The sequence below is a fragment of the Phallusia mammillata genome, chromosome 5 (assembly GCF_965637545.1).
Source record: "Phallusia mammillata chromosome 5, kaPhaMamm4.hap1.1, whole genome shotgun sequence".
Taxonomy (NCBI): domain Eukaryota; kingdom Metazoa; phylum Chordata; class Ascidiacea; order Phlebobranchia; family Ascidiidae; genus Phallusia; species Phallusia mammillata.
The window spans coordinates 1030225-1049986 of NC_137256.1; the positions used below are offsets into that span (position 1 = coordinate 1030225).

A 19762-nucleotide genomic window follows, 5' to 3' on the forward strand; every position below is an offset into this window, starting at 1 on the left:
TCACCTTAAGCCAGGACTTCTCAATGTTTCTTGCTCTGCGACCCCATTTTACAACAGAAATTTCTACGTGGGCCCATTATAGGTTTAGCTTGTGTGAATGATGTTTAAACAATAAATTTACGCACGTATACCATTTATTGTGACAATGACACAATAACACATGATGTTTCGCGACCACGTTTGAGAAGCTCTGCCTTAAACCACTTTGGTGAAGTTAAAGTGCTTTTGCTATAAGAATCCTTCAACCTGATGTCACATTGCAAAGCTTTGTTTCCGGTCAGCAAAAATCCGACACTGTTTCGGTTAAACCGCAAAATTTTTACACTCGTAAGGTTGTAGGTTCGAATCTGGTCAGTAGCCAACCTCATTTCCACCATATAGAAATCTCTGGGGGGTAAACCAAAATTCCAAACAAAAATTGTTCAGGTTTCAATTAAACGAGTAGTTGTTCGCGTAACGGTGTTTCGACGCCCGCCAAGGATTAAAACAAACTCGTAACCAATGTTTCGTAAATATAAAATGTTATGTCGTTGAAATAATAAGTAAGCTGCATACAGTACGCATTGTTTCAGCCTATAAGGTCTCATCAGTGCAGCTGGTGACAAGAGATTGTAGCCATCTAACAGTTTGTTGGGAGTAGACCCATGCCTCACCAATTTTGTGCGACGCCACAACTGGGCATTAACAACAGAGAAAGCTGGTTCGCTATAGTTAGGCAACTGGTTAGACCTCGGAACCTCGTGACAATAAATCGTTGTTTATGATTCAACCCATGTAGGTGTTGTTTCGCTAACCGAGAATGAAACCACCAGCAACTTGTAACATCGGTTTTGTTTTATAAACTCCGCAACACGAGCAGCAAACAAACGACAAAGAAAAACAACAATAATTAACAGTTGTGATGTCACCGTCACTCGTTCGGAGGATTGTTGACACGCCCGTTGGCGACCACTAGTGACAAGTTTTCGGCGGAGTTTTTTGTCTCCTCTCCTCCGTTCCGCATGAGGGCGCTGTGGGAATCCCCGTTGATAAGTGATGAGGACTTAGCCGATTCCGAGATGATTCCTCCGTTCAATGATGGCTTCATTTTTTTCACTCCTCTCAAGGAGGGATAATTTCCTCTCGCTCCTAGCTCCAAGTTGCTCCGGTTTATTCTCTTTATTTTAGCGCTCTCCACAATATCTCCGCTTCCCATCATATCACCGTTGTTGTTGGGGGGCTCGGGTGATGTCATTGGAGCAGGAGGTGCACTGCCGTTCGACTGCGCAAGCACGCCACCTGGTGTACGGCCTGAACGCGTAGCATTTGGATGCGGCGTCATTTGTCGTTCGGCTTTCCTGTGAAGAATATGGATCGGTAAACTGGCTGCAATGTTTGGTGTGCCACACCTTGTAGGTAAAAAAAAATTGTGCGACAAAATATAAAAACTAAATGAAACACCGTTTATCTCACAGACTTTTCCTGTGATAAAAAGGTTTTGTTTAAAAATGTAAAAAGTTTCAGGGCCTTAAGGAGTTAACCAAAACCAGCCTTATATAGTGACAGGAATGTTCTGCTGGTAACATTTAGATCCACCATTCAGCCTGAAATTTTGTTGGCACGCCAGGCCCATCGGGGTTCTATGATTTGTTATATAAGCGTGATTACTCGTCTGCGTGAACACTTCAGGGCTGATCCCAGTTATGAATTCATGTTCATCTCAGTTTGTTGTTGGTAACATTTGAACTCACCGTCTGTCGGTCAAATCACTGACGCTCTTCTGCCCCAACATCAACCCATTGTTCCTAACATCCGCATCCATCAGAGTCGAGTTGACAGGAGGAGCAGGAGTGGTGTGGGGAGCTTTCCTCCTCAGTGTCTTCATCGGAGCAAGAGCGGAGTTGGGAAGACTCCGGGATTTAGCTAGGATTGCTTCAAACCTCTTCCTGCCTCCGGGAAGTCCTCCCATCATGTAATGAGGAGGTGGAGTCGGGATCGCAGTGTGGTGATGAAGAGGGGGAAGATCTGAAGAAGATAGTTTGTTTTAAATTCATGTCAGCGCTGTATTACTACTGTAGGCAAAACATCCTTAAATCTGTTGGTATATTTCTGATGACAAAAACGTTGTGAAGATTTCTAACAAACTTTTTCTTTGTTTCACTCCATGAAAAAAAGCTAAGCATAAAACAATAATGCTTTTAAACAGGAAAGAAAAGGAGCTCAAGATGTTTTGCAGTATTTGGTTGTTATGTTTAAATGCTTTAAACCAGGGCTCTTCAACCTGGATGCACCACAACAGTAACAGTAATGCAAGGGTACCAAAGTTTTCATTGGGATCCACCAAAAAAGTTGCAGGTAATTTGCAGCATTAATTTAGCGATGACCAACAACATCAATTTACATTTGGGTTTCTGCCTTTTTCATTTTATGTCTGTAATCTGGCCTAAAAGAAATCTGGCCCAGTTTCCTAAAACTGTTACTTTAACCACAAGCAAGCATTAAAAGAAAAAGTTAAAGAACACTGCTTTACATCACCAAAACTTAGTTTTATCCTGACCTGCATCATCACCAAATCCATTTCTCTCCAGTCGACTTTTTCTTCTTGCTTCTCTAGATGCTTTCCAGCTGACAAGAAATTGTCTCTCAAGTCGACTGATCTCACGTCCATCAAGTAACTCTGTTTGAAAATGGAAGAATCGTTAATTAGTTTTCCAATTACAAGTTTGCCATAGACATCTACAATTTTACCTTATCACTTTATGTTGGGGCCTGATATAAAATCGTTTCAAGCAACATAATCATTTACAATATTAAAAACAAAAAAGCCAGTGATGCAGAATCAAACATTTATAAAAACAATTGTTATCATCAGTGCAATAGTGCACAAGCAAAAACAATCACATATATATGCTCAGAAAGAGGTTGTTATAGCTTGAGCACTTAACTAATGATGACAACTGTTTTTGTTGAAAGGTTTGTGTAATAAATTGTTAACATTTTATTATACATTACTGACAATGTGTTTTTACTAAACCTCCTCTAAAAGTCTTCGTCTAAAGTACCTGATATCATTCAATTTTAAGTAGTTAATGTGTAGTGTGTTAAATGGCAAAACAATGAAAGCCAACACCCCTAACTGGATTTCCTTTTAAAGTTTTGAATAAAGATCTTGAAGTGTTTGTCTTAAATTATGATGAAATAAACTTCCATCTTACCTAGTGATTGTGTCATAACAATAACTTTGTCTCTGTATTTTGCTTTGTGACAAATCGGATTCCCGTTCAAGTCAAGTTTTGACAAATGTTTGCAACCAGCAAGGAAAACGCGCATTGCTTCGAAGTCTGCAATTTCATTGTCACATGCCTGCAAGATACAAGAAATGTTAGTACTAAATATTGGGGCTCAGCATGATGAAGATATTTTTAAAACGACTTTTACTTATTCAAGTAATCATTCAAATGATTATTTAAGTCAGTTAATTCATATTGGTTGCACTACAATGTCACCAAAATTAACAACAAATTAAAAAAGAAACAAACATTTTTGATCAATAAATCTTCTAAAGATAACTTGCCAATGCGGCCGATCTCTCGTCACCAGCTGCACTGATCAGACCTTATAGGTTGAAACAGTGTGCACTGTCTGCAGCTTATCATTTATTGGCTCGGTGCATTTACAAATAATGTTTTCATTACCAAAAATGAATAAGAAACAGTTAAAAGTGGTTTTCGTTTTAAGCAAGGGATATATTTATATGCAGGCATTTTTTTTACCTGAAGTATAATCAGCTGTGAAAGTGGAATTAAATCTGAAAGTGTGTCGACGTGATTCCCTGATATATTCAAGACTGACAAACATTGCTGCAAAAAAAAGTAATTATTAACACCAGAAAAGAAAAACGGTGACTTATGTTTAAAAATGTGCCAAATAATTTTTTTTGTATATTTTTTAGGAGTTGCAATAAGACCAAAAAAGTATATTGATCCACTAAACATACTAAAAAGTATTTATACTTACCCCTAATGCAGCTAGTGTTCTGGGGTCGAACAACAACTTTTCACCAGGAGGTAATTTTTGATATTCAACGTGAAGTTCTCGTAAATTTATTGCTCCCTGTAAACCCTCGATGACTGAAAGATTGTTGTATCCAAGATACCTGTTGTGCAATGTTATATGTTTCCTTAGATAGGTTTCACAAGAAATAATTGAATAGTTTTGTTCAATTTGGATTATTTGTACAGTTCAATTCTTCTCAAAGTTGAAAGCGAGGGTTACTGCACTGCAGCACTTATTGAAATAACAAATTCTTGAGCCAGTCTGCGGAATATGGTAGTTACCATCGAGATCTCAGCGCACAGGACCAACCTGTCCTACCCACATGTGCATGCACAACCCCTATGTCTGTGTGCAAGATCAATAGCAGCCAATGAAAAGCAAGTTATACAGTGGACAAGCAAGGACAATCAAATGTCTTAGCGCAAATTTCATTGTGCAGCCAAAACAAATTTCCAATATATTTTTTCAAAACAACTGGTACTGTGTGCAGCTGGATTCGGTTAATCCAGATCTTTGCATAATCCGGATATTTTTTTGTTCCAAACTAACTGAGGTTAAAGGAAAATCAGACAGATTTTTAAAAAAAAAACCACCATCATAGATACTTACAATTTAGTTAGTCGGTGCAGATAACGTAAGCCCTCGATTTTACAAATGTTGTTGTTTTGTAGATAGAGATGTGTCAGGTTAGGGGCTGTCCCAAGATTGATTGTCTTGTTTAGCTTGTTGTCATAGAGATAAAGAACTGTCAAATTCCTACAAAGAGCCAAATTATCCTGAAAAACAACAATTCAATAATTTAGTATCACATTGCTCAAAAAGTCTACATTATAATTGTAAAAGATGTGGCAAACATGAATGTTTTAGTGAAATTTTTTTTTCACACAGCAATTGTTTTCCAAAAAAATACACCTTTGTTAAGGTTTACTTTATAAATAAAATAACTTTGTCCAAAGAAAATTCAGCTCATAAATTTACATTTTTAAGGGTGATTTCTAAATATCCTTGCTCGTAGACTACAGACTTTAAGTACTTACAATATCTTCAATATTCCTTTCGGCCATGTAAAGGTGTGTCAGTCTTTTCAGATATTGATTTGTTGGTTCGTCGCGTTTTCGTTTTGTGTGGCCATTATAGCGGGCAATGTATTCCGCTGTTAACTTAACCATGGCTGTTTTTGTGTTTAACACCTGTTACATAACTACATCTGTAAGTTTACTTTATATCTTGGCATAGCAATAATTTGGCTGCTTAAAATTTAAAATCTGATACACCATGTTAAAACACAAGACTTGTAAAGTGACGTTGACATTTGTAGCCTAGCAACATAACTCACCACTTGTGGCAACAAAGAGTTGACATTTTTTGACAATTTTTTTTAAGTTTTACTTGTTGCCTGTTTAAATACTTTTTTTAAAGTGTTAACATAACTAACAGATGTAATTTATTTGTGTCTAATATTCAAGAAGCTTAAAACGTAAATTTAAGTAGAATAAAAATATTTATGTTTAAAAAGTTATTTCAATGTAAATAAGTAAATTTTATGCAACAATAAAACTTACATAACACAGATCAAGAGATAAAACTTTGCAAACAATAATCATAGAGATCCATAATCGTCACAAACGAAATCAGCTGTTTTTATTTATTACGTCATATCTAAACAATAATTTTGGAACATCTACGCAACTTGGCACTCGAAATCCAGAAGTTTTGTCATCGTCATGTCTTTGCTTGCGGAAGTAAAGATTAATTTCTTGGTGCTGTGATTTACGCTTGTTTTTTTATGTCTTAAATAGTCAATTCTATGGGTAAGTATAAATAGTGATTGTTACGCTGTTTTTGAAATTTCCTAGTTATATTTTTAACCATGCAAAAATAATTTTTAATGCCGTGCTTGTATTTGATCCAATAGTGTAATTTTTCAGCAACGAAACATAAAAACAAACTTAAAAAATGTATTTTTAAATTCAATGTTATAACTAAACAAATACAGTGGTCCAGTTATTTAGTTTTTGTTTAAGTTTTGCGAAATATTTCATCAGATTTGTAAAAAGTAATTGTTACATTTGTATTCAGGTGTTTTGGTCGCATTCGGAGTTGTTGCTGCTTTCTGCATATTTCGGTGGGTCATAAAATGGCATCAAAATGCGAACTCTGTGTCAGGAGATGGAAATTTGTTGAAGTAAGCAGTTGTTGTCGGTATCATTATTATTGGCTACCAGATTTACTTGATTGTAAGCCGCATTTTGTGTTGTTAGATACAATCGTTTATGAACACTTCTTTCTGTTGCTACATATAGTATAACTAAATAAGCTATTGCTGCCAGGCATAATGCATAACCGAGTATTGCTCATCAAGCAGTTTTTATTATAAATAATTGATGTTTCGCCGTCCTACACAAGACAACTTTATCAGGATAATGTCATATCTTGCAAGACAAACATTGTTTATTTATCATAAAACTGCTAGATGAGCAATACTCTGTTGTATATAGTACAACTATTTGTCACCAATTGTTAGTTACGCAAATAGTTCTACCCAGCAGAGCATATGTCAACATGAAAAATAATTTGAAAAGCAGGCAAATAAAAAAGCAGGAGCGTGGAAATAATATCAGTATGAAATAAAATTGTAAGCTGCCCTCGATTGTAAGCCTTGTCAATGGTAGGGTAAAAAACTTTAAGAGCAGTGGCATACAATTGAATAAATACAGTAGATTCTCTACTTATTTATATAGCTGTTTTATATTTCAGATATATTCGCGGTCAATATCTTGACAAAGACAAATGCAAAATACGATGGAGTCACGTTAATACAGTTGGAGAGACCTACTCATTTCATATTTCAGTGGGTTCATGTTTTTTTTTTTGTAAACTGAATATTGATTTTTAGAGTTAATTGCAATTTCTAATAAGTCTCAATAACTATTTTCCATTCATACAATTATTTCTGTTGTTTAGTTTTTCTTTAACAATGGCGAACCATATCCTATATCAGATGATGAAATTGCAATTGAAATCTGGTTCAACGAAACCAAAATCAACCACATAAGTGACATACCATCAAATCAAGGTTAGAAACAAAATCTTTGTGAAGCACTGTTCATTAAAAAAAAGTATTTTTGTCATTTACTAACGACCTTAATTATCAAGACTACAATGTAAATGATGTTATATATATATGCTGTTGGCATAATATCAAGTTTATAAAACTCTTCTGGCAATTGTATTTTTGCGCTCATTCAGTGTTATTTACTCTGATGAAGGCGACCTGTATAGGACGTCGAAACGTTGGAATAAAAATACAATTGCCAGAAGAGCTCTATAAACTTAGCAAATGATGTATGTCAGTCGATGATGTGTTATTTTGTACTTAATTATTGGTATGATTTCTATTTCCAGATGATGAGGTATGCAACGTTCTACACACTTCATTTGCAGTGCGTCAAAGTGGGCAATATAAGGTTCACATTCGTTATATGGGAGTTCATGTACTGTGGAGTCCTTACACAAGAGAATTTGAGCCAGGTACAAAACACTATTGTCATGTGATCTATTGAAAATTGTTGAAAAAAAGATTATTACATAAATGAGAATATGTTACTCTGGGGTAAGCAAGTCACATGCATGATTTAATGTTAAGTGTTGGCTGCTTAAGTTTAGTTAAGTATGTCAATTAGATACCTAAATTTAAATTTGCCTAAATTTTAATCACAGTACTCCAGGCCCATTGAAGGCGCTATACCGAATCAGTCGGTCACCAAGCATTCACCACCATATGGCAAGGCGTAGGCTAGAAAAATCTAGCCTGCGTGTTTCACTTGCTAATGTGACTCAATAATCATTTACCAACCCTCACTATTAACATTTTAAAATTAAAAGATTAAAGTCGTAAATATTTTTTAAATCAAACCTAGTGTTTCAGATATTTAATTTTTTCACAGGTCCTCTATCAAGCGAACAAACTGTGCTGCTTCGTACAACTCATTCCCTTCTGTCGGTCGTTACTATGACAGAAGAAAAAAACCATCAGATGGAAATCATACCTCGCGATAGTTTCGACAACAATTGCTGCTCCGTTCTCAATAAAGAAGACTTTGATCAGAAGTTTGGTCTTACTCTTGTTGAGGTAAACATTGTATTACATTATATGTCAGCTCCTTTGAAAACTTTGAATATTTTTTCCATTTTGATTACAAGTAGTTACAAGTAGCGACATGCTTTATATTTCAACCGTTACTTTCACCATTAAACTTATGAACAGATCCGAATATAGTGTTTCAAAGTTTAGCAGTTGTTGCTTAACTAGTATTCTTTTCAATACTTAAAAATAAAAGTTTCTAGGGATGTTGTAAGCTATTTTAACTGCATTATTAAATTTGTAGAAAAAGAGCATGTACAATCTTTTGCCAATTGAAAAATGTTTTTCTAATGACCTTTCTGTGACAAAAGAAATTGAAATGTAGCCATGCTTTACACACAAATACTGGCTTTGATTTTTTGCTCAGAAAAATGTTTGTTATGTATAATTAATCATTTCCAGATTAACTCACTGGATTACAATCCACCTTTTGTGTGGGAAGTTGAAAAGAAGATTTCCTCCCAACGCTTGGTCCTCAACTTTACAGTGTACCAAGCTGGATGTTATAAAGCTGAACTAACATACGAAGATCGGCCGATCAAGAATGGAGTGTTCGATGTGATAGTTTTAACAGGTACAGCATATTAACATGAACATCTAATGGTCTGTGGCTTTTGTCTCTTTAATGCAACCTTTTTATCACGGCCAAACCTCTATGATATTCCAACTTATTTTCTGCTTTTGACCATTTGTTTTGCTGCTTACGAACAATGCGCATAGTGTTCTTTGTTGCATCAAATATAACCTAGTTACAACTTTCAAATGTTTTGCAATTCTAGCAAATAAAAATTGTTATTTTTAGCGCCTATATATATACATTTGCCGACTATTTGTATTCAAAAAAACTTCGTAGAACTCCTGATTCAGCATTGCCGAAATCCTGAGGTTCGATTGAACCCAGGTTAAAGACCACTGCTTTAATTTATTCAAGATAAGAAACACCATCTTTTTTAAACCAATTTACGCTTGGCAACTCGGAAATTTAAACTCTGTTTATTTGTTTTGTATTAAAAATTTGCATAAAATATTGTGAAATATTAACACTGTGACTGAACCTACAGATGATGAGGCAACAGAAGTGAAACAAAATGTCCACAAGAAAAATCTTTCAGTTTGGTTCGAGTGTAGAATCGTTCCCAGTGAGTGTCTTCTGGATGAGCCGAAGGTAAGGATGAGTGAATTGTAAAATCAAACTTTAATTTAACAGAAAAAATGATTTACCTTTCCCTTAAATAATGTTTGTTTTTTCTGGTATGGTTGCCAATTATACCAAAATTTCAACGTTTTAAAAAAATTACAAAACTATTGCTCTGTTAAAAGTTGTGAACAATTAATGAAGCGCTCCGAATACATTTGATTGATTGATTACACACTGCCTGGTTTAGACTAATTACAACACAAGTGGTTTTTGCTTGTGTTTAAATCACTCTTATATACCTAATCAGCTTATACCAGTTCCCTGTGACCAATTGTTTAGTGGATTGCATTTCTTAATTATTTGCTGGATTGTTTTTCTCAAGTCATAATGACAAAGTTTTTTGTCTTGTGTGCAAAAGTTTTCAGTATGTTAAACAATTTTCACAACATGGCAACAAAAACTATGTTTCATTACAAAAAAATGTTTCAACATTATTGTGAAAAGCATTACATTTCATAAACTCTTTTATGATTTTTTTCTTGTCAGCTTTTTGTTAAGAGTTTTTGAAACCTTGGCTTATGTGTCGAAAACTTCTATGGTTGTTTAGGAACGTCCCAATCGTTCTCGTGTGTTATCACTTGGTGATGCATCCCCATTAAAATCATCAATGAAACAACGTAAAAGAATTCTTTCCACCGAACCCACTCCGAACAAACTCAAGAAAGTTTATTGTTACATCACACCTAAGGTAAACAATGTCAGAAAAAACATGTTTATAAACTAACCAAATTCACAGCTAACAATCCACAATGTTTAATCAGGACTTTCGTTTTTGTGCAGGCTTATGTAAAGTCATAAGCGCTTGATGTTTGAAACTAATTTTTTCTCAATTTTTTTGCAGCAACTAATCATCAGAGAATACTTTTTGAAAATATTTTTTCGCCGGATGTTCACTTTTCGATTAAGTCCAAGCACACAGGTTGGTTGGCAATAAAGTTTTTAACACTATGGGGCTATATCTTTGTCAGTTTATTATTATGGGTCCCCTTCCCTGAAGGGGACACATATTGTTTTTGTCTATATTTTTTTTTTCCTTTTTCTTTTTTTCTTTCTAACGCAGATTTGTTCCCATGTTTTGGTCAAGAAAGAATGGTTCAAACTTTTTCAAATTTACACACATTACAGATATTGGTCTAAAGATGGTCCATGTGAATTTTGACCCCGTTTGATCCCTCGGTTCACCCACAGCCCCCCAAAACGTGAAATTTTTAGCGCGGATTTGTTCCCATGTTTTGGTCAAGAAAGAATGGTTCAAACTTTTTCAAATTTACACACATTATAGGTATTGGTCTAAAGATGGTCCATGCGAATTTTGACCCCGTTTGATCCCTCGGTTCACCCACAGCACCCCAAAACGTGAAATTTTTAGCGCGGCTATTGTTCCCACGTTTTGGTCAAGAAAGAATGGTTCAAACTTTTTCAAATTTACACACATTACAGATATTGGTCTAAAGATGGTCCATGTGAATTTTGACCCCGTATGACCCAGAGGTTCACCCACAGGCCCTCAAAACGTAAATGTGTCTAACGCTTGTTTGGTCAAGAAAGACACTGTAGGCAGAAGTACCAAGAGAGTAACTCACTGGTTTACGATAGCGGGAGGGCTCAGCTTGACGTCGGACAGACGTTACGAGACGTCGTTTCAGTGATTAGAAATCAGCTGTTTTGCAGAGCAATGCTATGTCGTTTTATTAAGTTATCACTCACATTTTTAGTTTTGGCGAAGGTTTTACACCTATGACGTGATTTAAGCCTAATAACCGTGCTTCGGTTTTGTATATGTCAAGAAAAACTTTGTTAATAAAAGTTAAGATGAAAAAATTAACTTGACTTTTTTGCCTAATAAGTGTTTTTTTAAATGCTCGCTGTCAGGTTGGCCGCCGCATGATCACGGGTTACTTAAGGTCAACTAGTCGGTATTACAAACACAGCTCAGAACTTTCTTCATAACGTAGCGTTTTTTTGACAATCAATTTAGGAGTCAATACTCGAGGCGTGCTATTGAAAACGGTGTCAAAAGGTCAAACAGTCGTTTGGCGTGTGCACCCTGAGAGGTTACTACAGGTCAGTGGTACTTGTTTTGCGAAACAAAGTTAAATGAAAAACAATTTGTTATGTATACACTTGTAGCAAATTGCTTTTTAATTTAAAGTGTCTGTAACACAACTGTTACAGCTTTCTAAAAAAAATTGTGTTCAAAACCCGACCTTGGAGGACTATATCTGAGTCAAAGCAAGAGATTAGATTTAAGTCTTTGTTACGTTTTTTTAATTTTGTAATTACATGACAATAATAGTGCAAAAAGAATACGAACATTTTTTTTTATTGTTGGGTTAATGCTTTCTAAAAATTTGTCCTTAAGAATGTAAAAATCACCGCAACATTTTTTTACTGTAAATCCGCACAAACGCGTGTGTGGGGACCCATTAGTTTTTGTTTACAAAAACAATCATATGTGTAGATCAAATGATGTGTATAGTAAATTGGTAAATATCGTATAGAATATATAAAATGGAAGTATATCAGAAAGCCACTCTTCTAGTTTTATAAAAAAAATGTTTTAAAAACACCCTCTTTCTGATATACACATTAAAGTTTTGCTCTAAATTTACTTACGGAAGCAAACATTTTTAAAAATTGAAAAAAAGAGTTTTGTGCAAATAAAATACTCTGTTTTTTGTTTATAATAAGCTGTAAGCAGGCAATTTATTTTTTGCTGCAAAGGTGTTTTGCAACAAACCTTTGTTTCAAGATAAACAGAGAAACTCAAAATTAAAAAAAAACTATACTTTTAAAAGGTTTTGACATAAATAGAATTAAACTTCAATATGATTTTTGTGTTTAGTTAATTTGTGGTGAAAACGACGAACAAAGTGGTTTGCCTGTTGTGATAGTAGACGATGGATTTCACACAAAAGTTTGTCTGATTTGTGCAAGACGAAATATTCTTGCAGCAACGTTTGTCGGGATTCTCTACAGTAATATGGGTGAGAAACTCTTACACTGCTGAATACTGAATTAACTAAACTAGTGCTTCCAAACCAGGGGGAAAATTGTAATTTGTAAGGGGAATTTGTATCACAATATTAATCTCTTACTGGTTTTCTGTGCTATGTGTTATTGCTGCATTTGCTATATATGAGCTGAGAAAAAGAAAGTTTCTCGTACAATCGTATAATGTAGGGGGGAATTGAACTAAACAATCCTGAAAACTGCAACTTTTACTGCTTGCATGTTTTACTGTGTAAGCTAGAATATATATTTGAATGATTAAATTAAGTCCTGAATTGCACTTCAAACATGCAATTTGCAATGGTGAAAATTAAGTGATGCTTGTTCAATAGATTTCTAATACAGTTATTGATTGTTGTAAAACCACATAAACGGTTCATTTATTGCAAAAAGCCATCCAGTCATGTGTACAGATGTAGAATTTGTTTTTTGACAAGAACTTTGGTTTTTGTAAGCTAGAATTTTCTAGTCTATGTCTTGCCATATAGGAATGCTTGGGTGACTGGTTTGATTTATTGTGATGCTGACCTTCAATAGTTCTGGCTACTATGGTTCTTTTGTAAAACAATTTTTGTTTGTCTTATCTACATAACATTACCTATTAGTTTAAATATTTGACAATCTAACCACAGGTCGATCGGAGTCTTACGATGAAAAAGTGAAATATTTCCACACTCAACTTCTTAAACATCACCAGTTGTCTGTGACTGGACGAGATAAAATTGAGTTTACCATCGACAGAAACGATATTTTGCATTCGGTGAGTTTCTCCCATGTAATTTGTTGATGGTCAGTAAAATGAAAAAACTTTGTGTTACAAAGTAGAAAAACATGACAAACAATATGACAGCTTATAATTTATCTACATCTTATTATTATCTTTTTATACAGCTAACTGTGACAAAACTATTTCTTTGTTTTTTTTTGAAGCTTTTTATGCTAATTAATTACAACTCTTCCACTATTTAACACCCTATTTACTTGTGGCCTTAATCCCAAAATGTTGCATAAATACATCCATAAATTTGTCAAAATGATTTGCCTTCTAAAAAGTCTATGTTGTCACTTTCTACATTGTAACACTTTGTTCCGCCAGTGACATCATAATATGACTAACATTTTGTTTCATCTGCAGTCATATCGAGCCACCAAAGATCTGAGCACGAGTAGTTGGTTGAAAAGATTTGTAATCAAGTTTAAACACGAGGAAGGACTTGACTGGGGTGGGCTTAACAGGGAGTGGATTCATCTGCTTTGCAAAGCCATATTCCAACCGAGGGAGGGTGGCAGTGGCGATGGAATAGCTGACAATGGTTCTGGAATGTTTAGAAGTTTAAAAGATGATCCACAAGCCCTGGTAAGTTTTAAAAACAAATATTGGGGAATATGGGGTCGATGGGCTGCAGACAGTGCACACTGTTTCCGCCTATAAAGTCAGTGCAGCTGGTGACACGAGATAGGCTGTATTAGCTAGTGTAGCCATCCAACAGCACTCCAGTTTGTTGGGAGGAACAGGTTGAAAAACATGCCTCACCAAATCTGAACAAAATTGACGAACCAATTTGTAAATTTTGTTTTCGTGCTTTTAATTACATTTTAGCCCCACACATTTCCCGTAACAAAAAACTAATTTCTCTGAACTAATGTTACTCATGAGATAAACCAATCTATGTCACAAGTCAAAAAAAACAAAATAAATCATCAGCAGAAATCAAGTCATACATCCTAATGACTCTTAATGAGTTGGCACATTCTGAGCCAGTGGGGATTGGAATAAAAACAAATGATTTAAACACCAAACACAGAACCTAGTACCATGGTTCGGCAACCCCTGACATGCGTACCAAGGTTTGCACTCAAGGTGATTTTTTATAGTATGCCAAACGATTTATGTGTTTATATTTAAGTACTAAACTGTAACAGTGCTTGTTTTCAGTTTTTTATCATGCCATTGTCTTAAAGTCAAACCACACATAAACCTGACTCCTGTTCCTTATTATGGATCAGCTGGCACAAACCACTATTACTCACAAACTTGTATATAGCAAAACATTTGTTACAAGGTGTTTCATTTATTCAAGGTCTTACCATTTGTTTTCCAGGTCCTTCCCTCCTCTCACGTTCAATCAGGTTTCAAGTTGAAATATTACGAACTTGCCGGGAAACTTGTTGGGAAATGTCTGATTCAAACTGCACTAGGAGGTGAAAACACGAGACAGGTTACAGCGAGGTTTGCTCGATCATTTCTATGTCAGATTGTTGGTCTGCCTGTTACATACCATGTAAGTTGAAGCCAATGTGTTATGTGTTTGAACATTTCTTCAAAAAAGTTTCACCAGAATTACGATTGTTTTATCATTGGTGGGATTCAACAGGTTCGCACCGGTTCTATAGAACCATCTCACAAATTTTATGAGATCAGCGAACCGGTTAGCATTACTGGTTACTGTCAATGGACTTTTTGTAACAGAACCGACTGAAAAATAGGACTTTGGTCATAAAACCGGCTGACAAAAAATTTGAATCCCACCACTGCACTATTGATGATTGTTATAAGTAGCATCATTATGATGAAAAAAATCCAGATTAAAAAAAGGTCTTTGTAACATTGTACATTTTATTAAATTCGTGGCTTTTGATTTTGATCCAAAAACCTATTGGACTTTAATGTAAAACCAGTAGAGTGTTTTTTGCTTAAATTGTGTAGAAGGAAACAAGTGTGTATAGATTAATCACAACTTTTTTACGAAGCAACAAAGGCAGAACATATATTTTGTCACAGCATTTTGAGAGTGATGACTCTGACTTTTAATGTAAAACCTGTGAAATGTTGTGATCAAATTTGAATAATTATATGTTGCAACTAACTTGTATTTTGTCGCAGCATTTTGAGAGTGACGATCCTGATCTATTCACATCAAAAGTTCGATATATTCTTGATAATGACATCACGAGTGACGCAGATATCAGTTTCAGCGAAGAGGAATATTCAAGCGACGGAAAACTTCTTAAAGTAAGTTGTTTGAAATCAGAGTTAGATAATTGTTCATTAATTTAGAGTCTTTAAAAGTTTAGTGAGTTAGTGAGACTACATACAAACATAGAAAACCTTTTCCTACCTAATACTTTTTCAATGTTTTTTTCGTTAAATTTTAAAATGGTTTTGCTGAGCCAAAGTAAATGTTTAGTTTATTTACCAACACTATTTCGGTAATGTAATAAAGGTAGCACTACTTGTTTTGTTTAATTTTTTTTTCTCCAATCACAGGTCGTTGATCTTGTTGCAAACGGTTCTGAGATGTCTGTGACAAACGAGAACAAACACAAATACCTGGACAGAATGGCTCACTACAGGTTACACAAGTCTATCAAACCTGAGATTGAGAGTTTCATTAAAGGTGAGTCTGTCACAGCTAAAACATATCAGCGATCCTTAGAAAAATCATAATTTTCAATTCCCCACCGAAAACATATCACGCCAGGCCCATTAAAGGCTTAATACCAAATCAAGCCAGTTTTCCAAGCCATCATAGGCCTAGCATTAAGAATGGATATCTCGCACACAACAGGTAGAATGGTAAATTTATTACAGTATGAATATCTGAAACCTCATTAAATGTGAAACCTCATTAAATGTTCATAAATGCTGATTTATGATATTTGACTATCTGCTCCTTACCCAGCACGCCCACTTAACACAAATCAATCGTAACCAACCAGAATTTTAATGCAAGCTGTCTTTTATTCTAAAGCAGTGCTTAACCTTCTTAAGATCATTTCCCTCAAATGGAATGTGATAAATCTTATTTACCCCCTTCAAAAATTAAGTTTGTAAACTATGAGCAAATACAATAATGTAACTAAGCACTGAAAAATGTCAAATTACCAAATTGGGGGTTATTACCCAAAGGTTAAGAACTACTGCGCTAAAATTGTCAACTCTTACCTATTTTTGTTCTGCAGGCCTCAACTCTCTTGTTCCTGATGAAATGCTCGGAGCATTCGATGAAAATGAGGTGGAATTATTGTTGTGTGGTTCGAGTAAAATAAACGTCAAAGATATGAAGGAGCATTGCATCGTATCAGGACATTTCGGAAAGGTTGGTGTTGATGAGTTTGTAGGAATAATAGACAAACTGCCAACAGCTTTGTTTTGGTGACATCGATATGAATACATTATTAAGAGTTTTTATGGTAGAAATAAACAAAGTTGTGACAAAAAAAGTTGTAATTATTCAAACACTAGGTTGTAAGGGCTGATAAAGGGAACAAAAATATTAGAAAACTGCTAAAGATTGTGTCTTTTTTGCTTCGGGCATTAGTGCAATTTTCATCGTTTTATTTGTAGTTATAAACAAAGTTTTTGTCAAAGTTTGCCTAATAATTATTGTGTACCTCAGTTTATATGACCTTGACTTCACCTTGGTTAAAAAAATATTAAATTTTGATTTCTATTCTTTCAGATTCTGGAATGGTTCTGGGCTCTGGCCTCCAGCTTCACTCAAGCGGAACTAGCAAGGTTACTCCAGTTCACCACAGGCTGCTCACATCTGCCACCCGATGGATTTAAATCGCTTGAACCACAGTTTAAAATCTCCTACATGCCGTTTAACGAGGGTGCACTACCCACTGCACACACTTGGTAAGTTTCTGCATATTTTTTAATTAACAGTTTGGTCTCCATAGTTACAATAAGCATGTTTTATTTTTGGATTGATTATAGTGGGTATTAAAGAATATTGTATAAAAACGTTTAGCTTTCGCGTCAGAATGGTAAATGAAGATTTTGTTTTTGTTCTGAAATTATCTATTGAAATAAAAGTGATAAACAATACCAATACGACCGTGATTTGATAAAACAGCCGTTTAAGATGTTATCATAAATTTAACCCTTCTACTGTTTTCTTTTCATAATTTGTCTCCAAATAAGAATTCAAAATAAGCGAAAATAAAGTCGCAATTAGAGAAAATGATTTTTTTTCCTTAACATTTTGTTAAGGTAGTCTTTAAATCAGGGGTGGGGAACCTGCGGCCCACTTGCCTTTTTAATGTGGCCCGCGTCACAATTTTGTTAAAGTACAGCATAAAACGTAGCACAAAAAAACAACAACAATAAAATGTTTGTGTACAATTGTACGTACAATAGTAAATATATTTACTTGAAAAGACTTCGACTTTTCTACATTTGACGTCAAACTTATTAAAATTGCCACACATTCAACCACTTCCTGTATTTGTGACGTAACAGTCACTCGATTGTCTCTCCTTGCAGTAACAAATCATTTGCCATGCGGTGTTAGTTTTAAATGGAGCTAGGGTGTTCCAGAAAGAATGCACAGATTTTAGTCGAATTAAGTGATGAACCTGTATGCCTTGTTTGTTGCAAACATGTAGCAGCAAAAAAAAAGAAAAAATCAAATCTGGAGCGATGAAATATAAAATCACTTGTGTGCTTTGGGTATTTTTACACGGAATTTGAAAATAAAAAAATATTTGGCCCGCCCGAAAATGTTGTGCAATTCATGTGGCCCGCAGTACTAAGTAGGTTCCCCACCCCTGCTTTAAATAATTGTGACAAGAAGTGTATTTACTTTAAATGTTTTGCAATTCAAACTTTCATTTTCTCCACAGCTTTAATGAGTTGTGCCTTCCACATTACGATACTTATGAGGAAATGCATCGAATGTTGAAGATCGCGATCACTGAAGGTTCAACAGGATTTGGTCTTGTCTGAACAATCTGTGGCACGAAGTAAAGCAAACTTGTTTAAAAAGTGTTCGAGGAAATGGTTGAATTTATGCAGCGTTGCTTGTCCACAAAAAAACTACTGGTTTGAATTTTTCCTTTTTGTTGAAATTCAACTTTACTTTAAGGGTTTATTTGGCATTTTTTTGACTTATCAGTCCTGGATATAACCCAAACAGTCAACAGCTTTGTTGATTTTTTCTGCTTTAAATTTAAACTTTGTTTCCAAACTGCCACATTGCAAAGAACTATTAAATCTTGGAAACAAAATGAATGGCTATTGACTATAACATCTTGCAAAATACTTGGGCACTATTTGATTTCATGTAAACAAGTTTTGTTTTGGCCTAAAGGTCTCACAGTTCTCAAAGAACCCTTGGTCTGTTTCTGTTTGTTTTTTTTGTATTGGTATTTCTGTAAACCAGCTTTAAAGTTATCAACCAATTTCGTTTTTTTTTTCTTTTCAGTTTTTAAATCGAGCACAACATTTGCTCCCCATTTGAACTCCCGTAAACAAATTTGGCTGTGGCCTAAAAGTTTTAAACCTTGCACAAAAAACTTTAGTCTGGTTTGTTTACAAGATTTTTGTAATATTATTTCTGCAAACTGACTTTGAAATAGTACTTTATGTGAAGAAAGACCTTTTTCCACATGTTACTGCTGCTGTATTTTCAAATGGTGCCTTTTGACATCGTGTTTTGTTTTTATGTGAAATTCTTCTTTTATCTACTTTGAAAAATCAAACTTTTCTGTTCATGTGTTAACTTTTGTGATGGGTTATTCAGTGGTGGGAATCAATTTTTTTGTCAGCTGTTTCTATCACAAAAGTCATATTTTTCAGCCGGTTCTGTCACAAAAAGTTCATTGACAGTAACCAGTAATGTTAACCGGTTCGCTGATCTCATAAAATTTCGTGAAACGGTTCAAAAGAACCGGTGCGAACCGGCTGAATCCCACCACTCGTGTTGTTGCTTTTTCTCCATTCTGTCAACTTTCTTTTTATTCTTGGAAGTTTTTTGTTGAATATCTTCATGCGATTTATGCAACTGTGATTAAAGTTCCAAATGGAATTGTGTTCTACATTTTCCGAGCCCATACAACCGAGTGCTTAGCGGAACGACCTTGCTTTAAAAAGGTTGCGGGTTCTAATCCCATATCGGTCGCTTGTGTTTCCCTGAGCAAGAAACTGATGGGTTGAACTAAATTAAAGTCACTAACTACCCACGTCAATAAAATCAAACAAAAATGATCAACGGACTTGCAATAAAACAGGCAGCTCATCGTCAGTATAACACATTCAGGCGTTGCCCGCCCATTCAGGCGAGGATACAAATAAAACAAACAAACAATTTCTGAAAAAAAATAATGTAAGAGATTGTTAAAGTCAAACTTGTTCAAATGCATTGTTTTAATTTCTAGCCCAAACCTAAATCGCCGCAAAGCAAGCATATTTCCTCCGATTATTTTGCTGAGTCAGACTTTTACAGTCACTACTGGGGCTTCCCCTTCTGCAGTTTAATGTTTAACTTTTATGTTGAAGCTGCAATCCATGTTTTGCAGCAGCAAGTTTTAGGTTCATTGAGTTACTTATTAGCCAAGTGCAACACTTAATAACATAGTTTGCATTC

The 19762-nt window shown here is 35.0% G+C and overlaps 2 protein-coding genes across 2 annotated transcripts; one reads left to right on the forward strand and one right to left on the reverse strand.

Annotated features, from left to right (window-relative positions):
- Nucleotides 1-816: 816 nt before the first annotated feature.
- LOC145228578 (protein phosphatase 1 regulatory subunit 42-like) lies at nucleotides 817-5331 on the reverse strand. Its single transcript, XM_080093692.1, has 8 exons — nucleotides 5073-5331; nucleotides 4645-4811; nucleotides 3997-4135; nucleotides 3753-3839; nucleotides 3195-3342; nucleotides 2537-2656; nucleotides 1731-2004; nucleotides 817-1337 (listed from the first exon to the last, which is right to left on the reverse strand). Exons 1-8 carry the CDS (start codon nucleotides 5202-5204, stop codon nucleotides 911-913), a joined length of 1494 nt encoding a protein of 497 aa, XP_079949818.1. The 5' UTR covers nucleotides 5205-5331; the 3' UTR covers nucleotides 817-910.
- Nucleotides 5332-5696: 365 nt separating this feature from the next.
- Nucleotides 5697-19204, forward strand: LOC145229252 (apoptosis-resistant E3 ubiquitin protein ligase 1-like). Its single transcript, XM_080094553.1, has 19 exons — nucleotides 5697-5846; nucleotides 6115-6220; nucleotides 6793-6886; nucleotides 7000-7111; nucleotides 7441-7566; nucleotides 7983-8167; nucleotides 8582-8753; nucleotides 9241-9344; nucleotides 9925-10065; nucleotides 10219-10296; nucleotides 12223-12364; nucleotides 13022-13149; nucleotides 13525-13746; nucleotides 14492-14671; nucleotides 15274-15402; nucleotides 15658-15787; nucleotides 16353-16489; nucleotides 16853-17031; nucleotides 18021-19204. Exons 1-19 carry the CDS (start codon nucleotides 5843-5845, stop codon nucleotides 18121-18123), a joined length of 2472 nt encoding a protein of 823 aa, XP_079950679.1. The 5' UTR covers nucleotides 5697-5842; the 3' UTR covers nucleotides 18124-19204.
- Nucleotides 19205-19762: the final 558 nt, after the last annotated feature.